This window comes from Nanorana parkeri, unplaced genomic scaffold, assembly GCF_000935625.1.
Source record: "Nanorana parkeri isolate BGI_ZX_2015 unplaced genomic scaffold, ASM93562v1 scaffold67, whole genome shotgun sequence".
Lineage (NCBI taxonomy): Eukaryota > Metazoa > Chordata > Amphibia > Anura > Dicroglossidae > Nanorana > Nanorana parkeri.
Window position 1 is genome coordinate 2079847 of NW_017306335.1, and position 13770 is coordinate 2093616.

Here is a 13770-nt window from a genome sequence, read left to right on the forward strand (position 1 = left end):
CATCACAGTTTCACAGCTATTACCAAAATTACTGAGATGGCAAAATCTTCAAATGATCTGTGCATCACTGGTACCTACTAACTACTCATGCTTGCATGCTCCGTGTATATCCATAAGCTATGTAACTGAAGGTAAAGGAAAGAAAACAGGATGTACCTAGATAGCACAAATATCCTGTTAATAAAACAAATATGAATAAAATTGCAGTTACAAAGTGATGACTTGACCAGGACATGTCATCACTAAAGAAAACCCCAACAGGTATCAGGTCACGTCTTCCAGATGCAAAAGTTAAATCTCACTGACCCCCAAGTGGTCAGGCTTCTTCAGCTAACAGGTGTGCACATTTGCCCCTTCTACACTTCTACCCGTTATGAGTCCTCACAGATTTCTGGGGCCATTCCCCACAGTATTTATGTCCTAAAGCTAAGCATACGTTATCTGAATATACTGCTGATGTGAGCGATTATGCCTGCCTCTGTATTTTCTCTTCGTCCTGTTACAACTTGTTATACTGTTATTTTTATTCTATTTTTTGTACTTCTATGAAACTTAAATATATATATATATATATATATATATCTCACTGACAAGCCAGCAAAAGAAGAGAGAGAAGCCAGGATGGTAACTTTGAAGAGGACACTACATAAACACTGGAGAAATGCACTGCAACTCGTCCATAATAATAGCACACCGTGTGGGAACCCAGGGTGCAGCCTAACAGAAAAGTACCTGCACTGACATGTCCCAGGGCCAGGCCCCTTCATAGTGGAACTGTTAAGATTTGTATTACCCATTACATGCTATGACCAAGTCAGAATTTTGCAAGTGCTATTTTTCGTATTTGTTTTATTTAAAAGGCAATTCATCTGCGCCATCCAGTGTGAACTACGGAGATGTCCAGGAAATAAAGTAGATAAAAACACAAGAATGCAATCCATTTTGGAATCCGTAAAATCCAGAAAAATGGATGAGCAGTTAGACTATTGAAAATCTTCAGTGTGATGCATCATTCACTGGACCACTAAAAGGTACTTAAGAGAACTATGGGGTAACTGTTTTTCCCCATAGTTCTCTTAAGGGTCACGGGAGGACATATAATAGGGTCCTCCCGTGACCCAGAGCTCAGTATACCGAGAGCAACAGCTCCAGTATATGGAGAGCGCTGCAGACGGGACTGATACCGACATTACTGTCGAGATCCACCCAGCTGCGTGAGCGACAGCTGGCTCTGCCTATCTAGAGGCAGAGCCAGCTGTGCCCGCCCCCTCCCCCGTTCGTTCAGTCAGCGCTGGAGGCTCGGGGAGGGAGGGAATCTCTGCAGGGAGTCGTGACTGACAGTCACTGCTCTCTGCAGGGAGATGATCGAGAAGTGAGCGAGCGACGGTATGTGTTCGCTCACTTCCCAATCTATTCTTTTTCACTCACCTCATAGTTCTCCTTTAAAGCTACATAGAGATCAGCCCCTGCTGCAGCCACTCGCCTTGTGACTTGTTACAATGTACAGTCTTAGTTATTGTTAGAGTATGGAGACTGAGGAAATGCCTCTTCCTGCCTGCAGCAAGTTGATGCCATGATTCTACAGATTGCACCTCTTAGCCAAGGCAAAGTCACATGACTAAGACCAAGAACCACATTCTTTTTTTTTTATTATAAAATGATACTGTTGCTGTATATATAGTGACATGTTAGGAATTTGCATATGCAAACTCAAAGTTATTGATAGACCCACCTAAGGGTTGCAAAGAACACTAGCTGAAAGATGAAAGGGAGCAGCAGCTGTGCGTCCAAAAGAACAAACCAAACGGAAAACGCAATAACAAACCTGTAAAATATTCATAGCAATCTCTCTGAAAGACTTCAAAAAGGATCTCCAGAAGCTGCCACATCTGTGGGGAGATGGTCTGGTTGGTGAGATTGTAAGCTAGAGACAGAATCTCCTCGTAGAACTCTGCAGGCACAACAAAAATTAATGGCCATAGATAAAAAACTCAACCCACAAAAGGAAATTTGTCATTATTTGTTATAAATGTCACTTCTTACACCGGCTTAAAACCAAACCTATAACAATATTCTGTTTTTAGATTCTCCACGGAACTCCTGATGTATTAAAATAAGGATATGTTATGTGACCACCCGAGGTATAAATATTACTGAGTATCAAATCTTTTAGCAGCTCATACCTATAATGTGTTTCTGGAGAACCAGACCGACAATCTGCAAACAGATCCCCTCCAGCTGCTGCTTCACCTGGAAGAAAGACAGAATTATAGAAGAGAAGTGAAAGCCGAGGGCACCCACAAAGCTGATGCTGGGGTACATACCTCTTTATGATCCTCCACAACAGTCAGCACGATATCGATAGTATGAAGGATCCCCATCGCCATGACAGTTTTGTCCTCCACCTCATCATACTCGTCGCTCTGCAGGACCTTCACAAAGATCTCAGCCTGGAAAGAAAACACAGAGCAGTAACATGACAAGCCTGTATATCTCCTGCATACAAATCAGAGCACCAGACCATCACCAACCTATCTTCTGTACATACAGATCGGAGCACTAGACCATCACCATCCTGTACAACATAAAGCACCAAACCATCACTAACCTGTATATCTCATGTACATACAGATCAGAGCACCAGACAATCATTATCCTGTAAACCTCCTCTACATACATAGAGCACTGGACCTTCACCATTCTGTACATATAGATCAGACCCTAGATTATTAGCATCCTGTATATATCCTTTACACACAGAGGAGGGCACCGGACTATCACCATCCTGTACATATAAATGAAACCATTGAATCATCACGAATCTGTATGCATCTCCTGTACATACAGATGAGAGCACTGGACCATTACCATCCTGTATATCTAGTGCACATACATAGTGCATCAGAGCATCACCATACTGTATATCTAGTGTACATACATAGTGCATCACCATACTGTATATCTCTGTACATACAGATCAGAGCAGTGGACAATCATTCTGCATATCTTCTGTACATACACACATCAGTGCACAGAATTATCATGTGCCATTCATTATATGTCCACACACCACTCACCAGATGCCTCGTCATGTCTACAGCAATGGGGGCCACTTCCTGACTGTACTCGCAGATCATCTTTTGGATTACATTGGTCAGATCATCATTCTCCGTCTCCCGGACTATGTGCAGCAGCTCCTGCATGACTGGTCGGATGTACGGCCTCATGTACTCTTTCGCTAGGGGATATAAATGCTGGAATTATTGTAGAATACAAAGATTGAGCATACCCTACTGACAATTAGGTCTCAAGTTAGCCGACCTCCTAAACCATACACTGAGAACAATTTGTTTTAGGGCCCACCCATGCAAGAAAAAAAAACCAACAGGTTAATTCAATTGTTGCTCTACCGCCAATGTTAATCCCTTAACTGTATTGCCAGACGGATGAAAAAATATCCGAGCCTATAGGTGTGCACAGGTATAAGGGCTCCTTCCCCATCTGAGATGTGCTTGTGTTGTTGGTCACTCCCTGGTGAGCTTTTAGCCATAACGTGATAGCATGCACAGTATATTAGCAAATTATGGCAGACTTGCCAGCCAAACCAATCCCCTCCAGTGCAGCGCCCCTCCTCTCCAGCACTTCCATCTTTGGCTCAAGCCTCTTCAGGGTTCTAATTGCTTGGCCACTTGATTGGTTGGGCCCCAATGACGCAACTCCCGTGCGTATGCACAAGAGTTACTTCATCTCGGCATGCCAGATCTGTGCACTGAGCTGCACATATGCGGCTCAGCGTACGGAAAAAAAAAAATGCTGAAATACGTTTTTAAGGCAGAAGAGACATACACTCTCTTCTGCCATAGAAAGCCTATCAATTTTTGTTGTTGTTGATTAAATTTGACTTCCGCTTTAATAAGCAACAACTTATTATAATATAGTAGTGCAGCATTTTTGGTTGTGTAAGATATACCAAATACATGACAAATTCTCTCACCAGCCCCCTGGTTACTGATCAACATCTGCAGAGCGATGGCAGCCTCCACCTTCACCGGCAGTTCTTTATCTTCCAGCAGACTTTTCTTTGCCAACTCTACAGCATTTCTCAGGTTCAGCTCATTATGAAACTTCAGCGTGCTGAACGAGTGAAGGACCCAACAAGACTAGAAGAGAAACAAGATGGAGTATGAGCAGGAGAAGAATCATGCAACGTACAGTAGATGTAATCCCTATCTAATGGCATTTAGTTCGCTAGAGCACTGTGTAACATAAATAAGCAAGCTTTTATTTTTTACTTTCAATAAGTTTCAGCCTTTGTTCATCTCAGTGCTGCTGATCTCCTGCAGCATCCCTGCAGTCGCTTCCTGTGCACATGCACTCCAGCAATGGCGACATGGCATTTCTCAGGCTGGGTTTCCTGATGGTGACAACAGTGGATCATGCTTGTGTAATGTGTTTTTAAATGGCCACTTGCAGACTCCATTGAAAGACCATGTGACTGTGTAACAATACAGGGACACATCTGGGGGATGAAGAATGAGCTGTCACTCTATGAAAGGAAGTACCTGGAACTGGACCTTCATGGTAGGATCACCAGGAATTCTATTTATAAAAGCTGCAGATTTTAAAAGATTAGAAGCCACTTTTGAAAGACCTACCCGTGCTCGGAGATAGCCCAGCTCTGACATGAACAGCGGAAAAACGTGGTTCTGGATGAAAACTTCCATCTGGTCCTTGTAAACGGATTTCTGAAAGAAGATACAAAGTCACGCACATGACAAAATACGTCACATGTATACTGAACATGCTAGCAAGCCAAAACATAACCTTTAATAAAATCTCTGCAAGTGAGCCCAGAACATGAAGCGCTCCATCTACTTTCCGTGGGTCCACCGAGGAACAGGTGAGGATCTGGTAACAAAAATTCATCATCTTTGGCAATACCTAAAGCAAAGGGGAACAACAGAAATCATCAGCGTCAGTCCACCCATAACTGTTATTTCTGCAATGGTAGATGCAGGAGAGTCAAACCTCCTGACAGAGTCTTCTATCTCTCAGGGATGGGTCTTCACACCTGCTGTGCCCATTATAGGGCATTCCCCCCATCCTAGTGCTGAGTTCCCAGGCCTACACACTTGTGTGCTCAATATAAGGGGTACCCACCATCCATGTGCCGAGTTCTTGGATCTTCACACCTGCTGTGCTCATTATGAGGGGTTCCCACCATTCCTGTGCTGTCCCCAGGTCTACACACCTGAGGTGACCATTATGAGGTGTTTCCACAATCCCTGCATTGAGTTACCAGGTCTGCATACACCTGAGGTGCCCAAAATAAGGAGTTCCCACCATCCCTGCACACCAACTGTGCCCATTATGAGGGGTTCCTCATCATCTGTGCACTTGCTATGGCCATTATGACATCTTTGTGCTGCATTCCCAGGTCTGCACACCTGCTGTGCCAATTTTCCCGGGGCTGCAATCCAGCTGTGCTCATTATTAGGAGTTCCTACCATTCTTACTATATTATATTGAATATTAGGGATGCACAGATACTTGTACTCGCCCAAATGCTCCGATACTTACCCCGATACCGAAACTTCTGGTCAGGGGGAGATTTCCTGTGACTGGCAGTGCTGCGAGGGAACATGGTGCCGGCTTCTCGACCAATCAGGAAGCCTGGCAGAGGGCAATGACTCGCTGCCCGGCTTCCCAATTGGCCGGAAAGCCAGCTCGATGCAGATGGGCTGGGAAGCCAACTTCCCAGCCTATCAGCATCAAGTGGGTCAAACAGCATGGAGCCAGCTTCCTGGCCAATCAGGAAGCAGGTCAGTGGGTAATGACCAGCCGCCCAGCTTCCTGATTGGCCGGGAAGCTGGCTCGATGCTGATTGTCTGGGAAAACAGTGCCCCTGCCAATCAGCATCGAGCTGGCCAAACATCATGGAGCCGGCTTCCTGGGCAGTCAAGAAGCCGGGTGGCTTGTCATTACCCTCCTCCCGGCTTTTTGACTACCCGGGAAGCTTACACCATGCTAGCGGAAGTACCGGTATAGGTACTCCGTACCAGAGAAAACCGAAATACAAATATCAGTACTTGTACTCGATACCGAAAAATCGGCATCGGTGCATCCCTATTGAATATTATGTAGAATGCAACAATACAACAGGAGGAACTGGAACACACAAAAGGTGGGTGAGCATTACGGTGGTGAGATTTCACCAATGGGGTTCATCCCAGAGACAATAAACCAAAGATGGCCTCAGACCCCTGAATTCTACTAGTCATTGAACTATCACTTTCTGGATGCATTGACTCGAATAACGACCTCTTAAAGCCCAACTCCAATTCTTCGAATAGAATGGGGAAGGGGTAGAACCTTAATCAGGTTTTGCCCCTCACTTTAAATCTTAGAGACGAGGAGACAGACAGAAAATCATAGGAAATGAATTAAATGCAAATTCATTGGTTAAAGTTATTGTTATGTAAGCTAATGCTGATAAATTTGGCGTGGGCTTCAATTACCTCACATCAAGAAAAGGTTAAGCACATAGTTTTGCCAATGTTCTAGACTCACCTCTTTCCTCTTCTTGGAGGCAGTAAAGAGCAGGTTCTGAGCAGCAGTGGAAGGAGATACATAATCTTCAAACACATCTAGAAAGAGAAACCCAGCAGGTCATGGACAAGGACAATGATTGAGGAGCAGCACTGTGTGCAAAGTATCCAATATACAGAATAACATGGAGAAGGTCTGACATACAACATACTGATGTACTCAATACAAAACAAGGGGACGGACCTGTGTGAGCAATGCTGGATATGTTACAAAATAGAGACTTTAACAAAGGCATTGGACACACAACAAAACAAAAAGCCATGCATGGGGAATAGTGTACAAAGGAAAGGGGGAAAAAAAAGGGACTGCATATACAATCCTAGAAATCATCTCCCTTGTCAACAAGACATTAACATATAAAAAGAAAAATTAATTACCAAACTTCATGCGAATGTACTCGTATGGGTCATCCTGCCACAAATCTTCATCTTCATCTTTGTAGCACATCAAGGGGAAGATCACTTCTTCAGAAATACTCTAAGAGGCAAGAAAAGGGGAAAGAGAGTCTATGGGGCATGTCTAGAAAGCAGCGAATATGATTTTCACCAAATATTCACTGGTGGTAAAAGAATCATGGTCATTAAAAAAAAATGTGCACCAGGAAGATTCAACCGCAGTGAATGTTGTTAAAAGCTAAACTCCATGATAAGCAAATATTGTCCAAATACAAAAAGCGCGTGTACTCTTCCTTAGAGTTTTTGAGCCTGGAGTTCAGCTTGATTGTCAGATTTACAGCCTTACAAATATGCTCCTTTGTAACCGATTTTTATAATCACTTATTTGCACTAAGTTTAATAGGTGGAGACATTTCACCTATTTACTCCTCTGTGTCCAGCAAGGACAGAGAAATCGTAGAAGCGAAGAGGCCAGTCTCCTAAAATAATGCTGGCTGCTAACTAATGCACAGAAGTCTATTTTAGGGCCCATTCCCACATTCACGCTCAGATGCGTTCACTTAAAGCAAGCACGCTCTGTGTTTATATCTTACATTAACACAACAGAATGCTTAAAAAAAAAAAAAAAAGCACAAGCACTCAGCAACCCAGCACAAGGTATTGTGTTACCGTGCAATGTGCTGTGGAGGTGTGTTGGGTTGCCTTTTAAGATAAACGGCATTGCAGCAACGTGCGTTACCATAACACGAAAGTGTGAATGGGCCCTCAGGGTTCCTTGGCTACTTAAAAGGAACCTGTCACTTTGCCCATTCAGTGGCTAAAGCTGGGCATAGATTTTCGTATGAACATCCATACAAATTATATGATCAGGACATTCGAAAATGCCACCAGAGACTTGACGAATGCTCTGTGAAATTCCGCTTGGTTTTAAAGTGATATTAAAGTCAAAAGGTTGTTTAAGCTATTTCAAATGCTGATGAAATGACTTACAATGGATGCTGCCTCTTGATGTTTAAAAGTTTTAGTGCAGAATTGGCTGGTCCCCTGAGCACTGGCCCCAATATCCTGTTTTAGGGTGGCTCCCTTCTCGTGCAGGGTCCTATGGAGCCATCCTTGTGGAAGCCCAGTAACCTGTGTGTGACTCCACAAACTCAGACACGGCAAGACACTCCACTGCTCTCTGCTCCCCTCTCATTTTCCCCCCCTCTTCCTTCTCCGAGCTAGTAGATGGGCAGCTGCTGGAGCCTGTGCTGTCTCTTGTGATCTTTTACTGGACAGGAAGATCAGGGAAGCTGAGAGAGTTGGAGCCAATTGGAAACATGATGACTAAGTTCTTGGGCAAAAATGTAAAGAAATACTTTGCTGGGCAATATATATTTATTAGATCTGGATTCAATATTGTCACTGCACTCGAAATGGGTTGTCGATTTGACCCCCATTAACAATTACACAATCAAACAAACATTCCAAAAACATCTTTTTAGCGTATGGCCGACTTAAAACTGTCAGAGCTAAGACACGTCCTTGACGCACTCATGTCCCTGTCACCGATCTATAATGCTGGTCTCACCTGCATGTTCGGCTTCAGGACTTTCCAGGTGACGGCGTGAGACACCCCCAGGTTCAGGTAGTTGAGAGTCTGCTGCAAAACCCGTGGGGCCACGTACTGCTTCTGCCTGTGCTGCCCCAAGACTTTTAGCAGAACCTGAGGACATACAACATAACAATAAGCCCAAACAAAATAAAGCCTGATACAACTCCACCCCAGGGTAACAGGTACTCATTGAATGTGTTAAGGAAGGGGAGAAGGGACCTCAAAGTAGGGGCAGGTGTCAGGGCTTCAAATCACAGGTATCAGGGTTCGTTCATACCACAGAGCAAAACAAAATAAAGCCTGATACAACTCCACCCCAGGGTAACAGGTACTCATTGAATGTGTTAAGGAAGGGGAGAAGGGACCTCAAAGTAGGGGCAGGTGTCAGGGCTTCAAATCACAGGTATCAGGGTTCGTTCATACCACAGAGCGCGCTTTATGGTACACACACGTGCTGCCATTTGTTGCAATGCATTGTTGAAAAAAACTTTTTGTTGCTTTTCCTTCAAAAAAAAAGTTTCCACATAGTTCTATGGCTGCATAGGATTTGACCAGTCTTTTTTTTTTCATAGCCACGGGACATAAGGCAAATAGCTTTGTTCTCGTGTTGGAATTGCCTTGGGCATTGCTGCTTGTGGCAGGCCACACACACCTCACCACCTGGCTCTTAGCAACTCAGGACGCTCTGGCCGGCATCCTGCTCGCATCTCCCCACAAACCGCTGATCACTGAACTCACGGCTTCCCCCTGCAGAGTGGAGACTGTCATTCACCACTCCCTGCAGGGATTACCCCCTCCCCTCTCTCTGTTCCTCCAGCGCTCATTGGAGGAACAGACTGGGGAGGGGGTGGGCACAGCTGGCTTTGGCTCTAGAGAGGCAAAGCCAGCTGTCAAGCAGGCAGAGAGGAGGATCCCGACAATACTGTTGGGATCTTTCCCGCCTGCAGCGTGGCTCTGTGCTGTCAGCATATAATGGGCAATAACCCGCTACACCCAGACTATGGGCCCCAGAAGAAAATGTTCTCCTGTCACCCGAAAGAGAACTAAACCCAAAAAATCTAGTCTTGGTAATCCACAATAAACATTTGTATCTAGAGGAAAACCATAGGTGGCAGAATACACCTCACCTGTAAAACTCCCATAGCATACGTCTTCACAAAGAATTCAGAGAACTCTATATATTCCTTGGTGACACTTCCGGGACTTCCATACCTATAGAGTACACAACCAACATCAGTGATAAAGAAAGACATCTTATTGTCACTTTCATAGACAACACACAAAAGAAAAAAAAACTTGAAGCGAACCTCATTACTAAAATATTTCTTCATGTGAAGTCCATTTATGCTAAGTATAGTGTCAGTGTAACACTCACAGATCTTTATTACTTCTCCGAGAGATCACAGTACTCCCCCTGACAATGCCATAATCTACTTTTTGCTCCAGAAGGAAGAAGCCTTTTTTGGCGTCATCAAGAGTCACCATCTACTTGCCAGCTCAAAGATCATGAAAATCCCGTGCAGTTCTTGGCTGTGTTCACAAATGTCCGACACAGATCAGCTGCAGCCTCCCACCTTGTCACTTGCTACAAAGTTACAATGTTGTAGTCTGATCACTGTGGAAGAGAAGATGGAGGAAATGCTTCCTCCTGCCGGTAGCAGACTGATCACTGGGGGAGGGGAGACTGAGGAGGAAATGCTTCCTCCTGCCGGTAGCAGGCTGATCACTGGGGGAGAGGAGACTGAGGAGGAAATGTTTCCTCCTGCCGGCAGCAGACTGATCACTGGGGGAGAGGAGACTGAGGAGGAAATGCTTCCTCCTGCCCGCAGCAGACTGATCACTGGGGGAGAGGAGACTGAGGAGGAAATGCTTCCTCCTGCCGGTAGCAGACTGATCACTGGGGGAGAGGAGACTGAGGAGGAAATGCTTCCTCCTGCCGGTAGCAGACTGATCACTGGGGGAGAGGAGACTGAGGAAATGCTTCCTCCTGCCTGCAGCAGACTGATCACTGGGTGAGAGGAGACTGAGGAAATGCTTTCTCCTGCCTGTACCAGACTGATGACACCATATCACACTAGGCAAAGTGCTGATCTGACATTGCATGTTCCCGTTAATACACAAATCAATGTGAGCTTCTGATCTGCACATAAAAGAACTAGTCCGATCACAGTTGAACAATGACGGTGTAATGCACGGATTGTAGGCCTTGCTTACAAGGCAGCTTATGTCTGCAGCCTCCTCATCCTGATGCAGGATGACTTGCAGCCAGGAAATGAGGTTGGCTCTATCTGACTTGCTGCAGCTTCTAATGCACATTATGAGAAGCTCGCAGTGTACAATGAAATCAGAGGAAATCATTTCAGCACAGGAGAGGAGCCGCTACAACTGTGCAAGACTGAAAGGAAGGCCGGAGTTCAGCTTCAAGCAGTAGCAGCTTTAAAAGTTAATATGTGCTGACTTTACCGTTCAAAAAGTCGGGTGATTATGTGAAGGGCCCATTTCTTGCACTTCCACCAGACCAGCTCTGGACGGTCATCTTCATCCACCTGCAGTGTTTCCTAATAGGAGCACAACATCAGCACAGGAGCATATTTAACAATAACCAATCCAAAATCTTTACCTTGGCCAGGAAGTGTCGGGACAGGAAGTGATGGGAAATTTCTCCGACAGGGACATAGACAAAAACTAAAACACATTCTAGTAGCGTGGGGAAGGGTTACAACTTCTGACATCTTGGTAGAGGCAGGTCTTTGCTTATGTCAGAGCCTCCATCGAGAAGAATAGTGCGTAGCACAAGAATGACATCACCAAATCTCTCCGAGACTAGCAGTGGGAGGCGGCAGTGTCTTAGACCTCACACTGTAGATATACAGTTATAAAGCTCTGCTTAGGAAGGAAGTAGTAGGAAGTACACTGCTATTTCTCAGGAGGAATTCAAGACAAAAAATGTAGATTTTTTCAGGGTACTGCTTAGGCACTATTAACATTTCTACATTTTACCTATAACATAGTAAATGGTGACTGCTTGAATTGAGGCCCACTTTAAGTTCATTTAGCTTATATTCTGCCTTCTCTGGTTCATCCTGCACACAATAGGTTTGACTTGATGGACATGGGTATTTATTCAGCCTTAAATACTATGTAATTATGTAACTATGCAACTATCCTTTAACTCCTCATCAACATATTTTGTTTTTCATTACATGCCTAATTTAAGACCCAGAGATATCATCCCCGGTCTCTGTGCTGCTCTAAGCAGTGCAGCCAGATGATGGCTGGTGGAAGGAGTCATCAGGATGATGTACATAGCTTTCTGAAAATCAGTACAGCACCCTACCTCAAGGGCTGGTTATCCTCCAGCCAGGAAATGAGGCGGCTCTATCTGACTTGCTGCAGCTTCTAATGCACATTATGAGAAGCTAGCAGTGTACAGTGAAATCAGAGGAAGTCATTTCAGTCCAGGAGAGGAGCCGCTACAACTGTGTAAGACTGAAGGGAAGGCCGGAGATCAGCTTTAGGTCTCGTTCACACCTAGGTGTATTGCATATGCGCGGTAAAAAAGTTGCGCGACCGTCGCGCGTTTCCGAAGGCTACTTGGCTGTATCCCAATGGAAACGCGCAAAAAACCGGCCCAAAGTAGTACATGTACCTTTTCAGGCGTGGGCCGTTTTGTAGCGCGTTAGGGATGGGCGGAAATACGCCACGGTGGGAACGAAACCCATTGAATACAATGGGATTTATATTTTTGAGCGTTTTGTAGAGCGTTCGTCGAGCGTAGAACGCGCTACAAAGCGTTCAGGTGTGAACGAGGGCTTAGGCTTTCCAAGTAAATGTATTTGTTTCCATTTTCATACTCACAGGAGGAACATCCCGATCTGCAATACTGCTAAATATTCCTATCCACTGCGTCATGGTCTGGTTGTTCACCAGCTGGAGCGGCAGAGTGTACTGCGGAGAGAAGGAGACAAAGACAAATAAAGATGTTTCTGTAAAATGTCACATTTCAGAATAACAGAGAGAACACTTGTAGGTGAGCTTCACAGCCAATGCTGCCTGCCAAGGACACTGGTGTGCTTCTCAACCCATGCTGCCTGCCAAGGACACTGCTGTGCTTCTCAACCCATGCTGCCCGCCAAGGACACTGGTGTGCTTCCCAACTCATGCTGCCCGCCAAGGACACCGATGTGCTTCACAATTCATGCTGCCTGCCAAGAACACTGCTGTACTTCCCACATGCTGCCTGCCAAGGACACTGGTGTGCTTTCCACATGCTGCCTGCCAAGGACACTGGCGTGCTCCCCACATGCTGCCGCCCAAATACCATGCTGCGCTCCCCACATGCTGCCTGCCAAGGATACTGCTGTGCTTTCCACATGCTGCCTGCCAAGGACACTGATGTGCTTCACAATCCATGCTGCCTGCCAAGGACACTGGTGTGCTTCCCACATGCTGCCTGCCAAGGACACTGGTGTGCTTCCCACATGCTGCCTGCCAAGGACACTGGTGTGCTTCCCACATGCTGCCTGCCAAGGACACTGCTGTGCCCCCACACTGGTGACAGCACATGTTCAAGGACTAAGAATGATGGAAGGATTAAAAACTCAGTTTTTAGAGTTAATAGTTTTCTTTGCTTCTTGCTCTATGAAGGAGCAGCGTTGTCATCCAACGGCAGGACTACAGAACAACCCCTATTATCATTCCTATAACATAGGGGGGTGTTTTTTTTTTTTTAAAACAAACTTTATTCTGTTTTCTCGACCATACCCCAAGGGGCTTGGCCTTTTTTTCCACAGCATAAAATTTACACAGTATGAGGCTACTTACAGTAACCTAGGGGGGTGTTTTGTAGTCACATAAGATAGCTGTGAAGGCCGATAACATTGTTTCAGAGTTTAGTTCAGTGCACAGGAAGTTACAAGGACACTGGAGCAGATCGTACGTTTTTTTCATCCCTTTACAACCATCGCAAGACTAAAGTCTTGCGATGGTTGTAGAGTGTATGGCCACCTAAAGGATCAACAGAATTTTTCTGTACTTGTAGAAAAAAAAAAACTAATGCAGCCGCCACGTCTAAGGAGCGTTAAGCTGCAATATAGGATTTTTTTCTCGGAGTTTACTCAAACTGTAAGCAAATCAAAGTAAAATGAGGCAGTACTCCCCAAAATGCACATA

The 13770-nt window shown here is 45.1% G+C and overlaps 1 protein-coding gene across 1 annotated transcript in view; it reads right to left on the reverse strand.

Moving 5' to 3' along the window:
* Positions 1-13770, reverse strand: part of IPO8 (importin 8) — a 37486-nt gene that overhangs the window by 15938 nt on the left and 7778 nt on the right. The window contains exons 3-15 of the mRNA XM_018576469.1: positions 12457-12549; positions 11062-11156; positions 9726-9810; positions 8575-8709; positions 6987-7086; positions 6571-6647; positions 4825-4941; positions 4656-4745; positions 3995-4160; positions 3078-3238; positions 2325-2450; positions 2184-2250; positions 1826-1951 (exon numbers count right to left, since the gene is read on the reverse strand). Of these exons, the coding sequence (XP_018431971.1) occupies positions 1826-1951; positions 2184-2250; positions 2325-2450; positions 3078-3238; positions 3995-4160; positions 4656-4745; positions 4825-4941; positions 6571-6647; positions 6987-7086; positions 8575-8709; positions 9726-9810; positions 11062-11156; positions 12457-12510 (1399 nt within the window). The 5' untranslated portion in view covers positions 12511-12549. The remainder of the gene's footprint in view (positions 1-1825; positions 1952-2183; positions 2251-2324; positions 2451-3077; positions 3239-3994; positions 4161-4655; positions 4746-4824; positions 4942-6570; positions 6648-6986; positions 7087-8574; positions 8710-9725; positions 9811-11061; positions 11157-12456; positions 12550-13770) is intronic.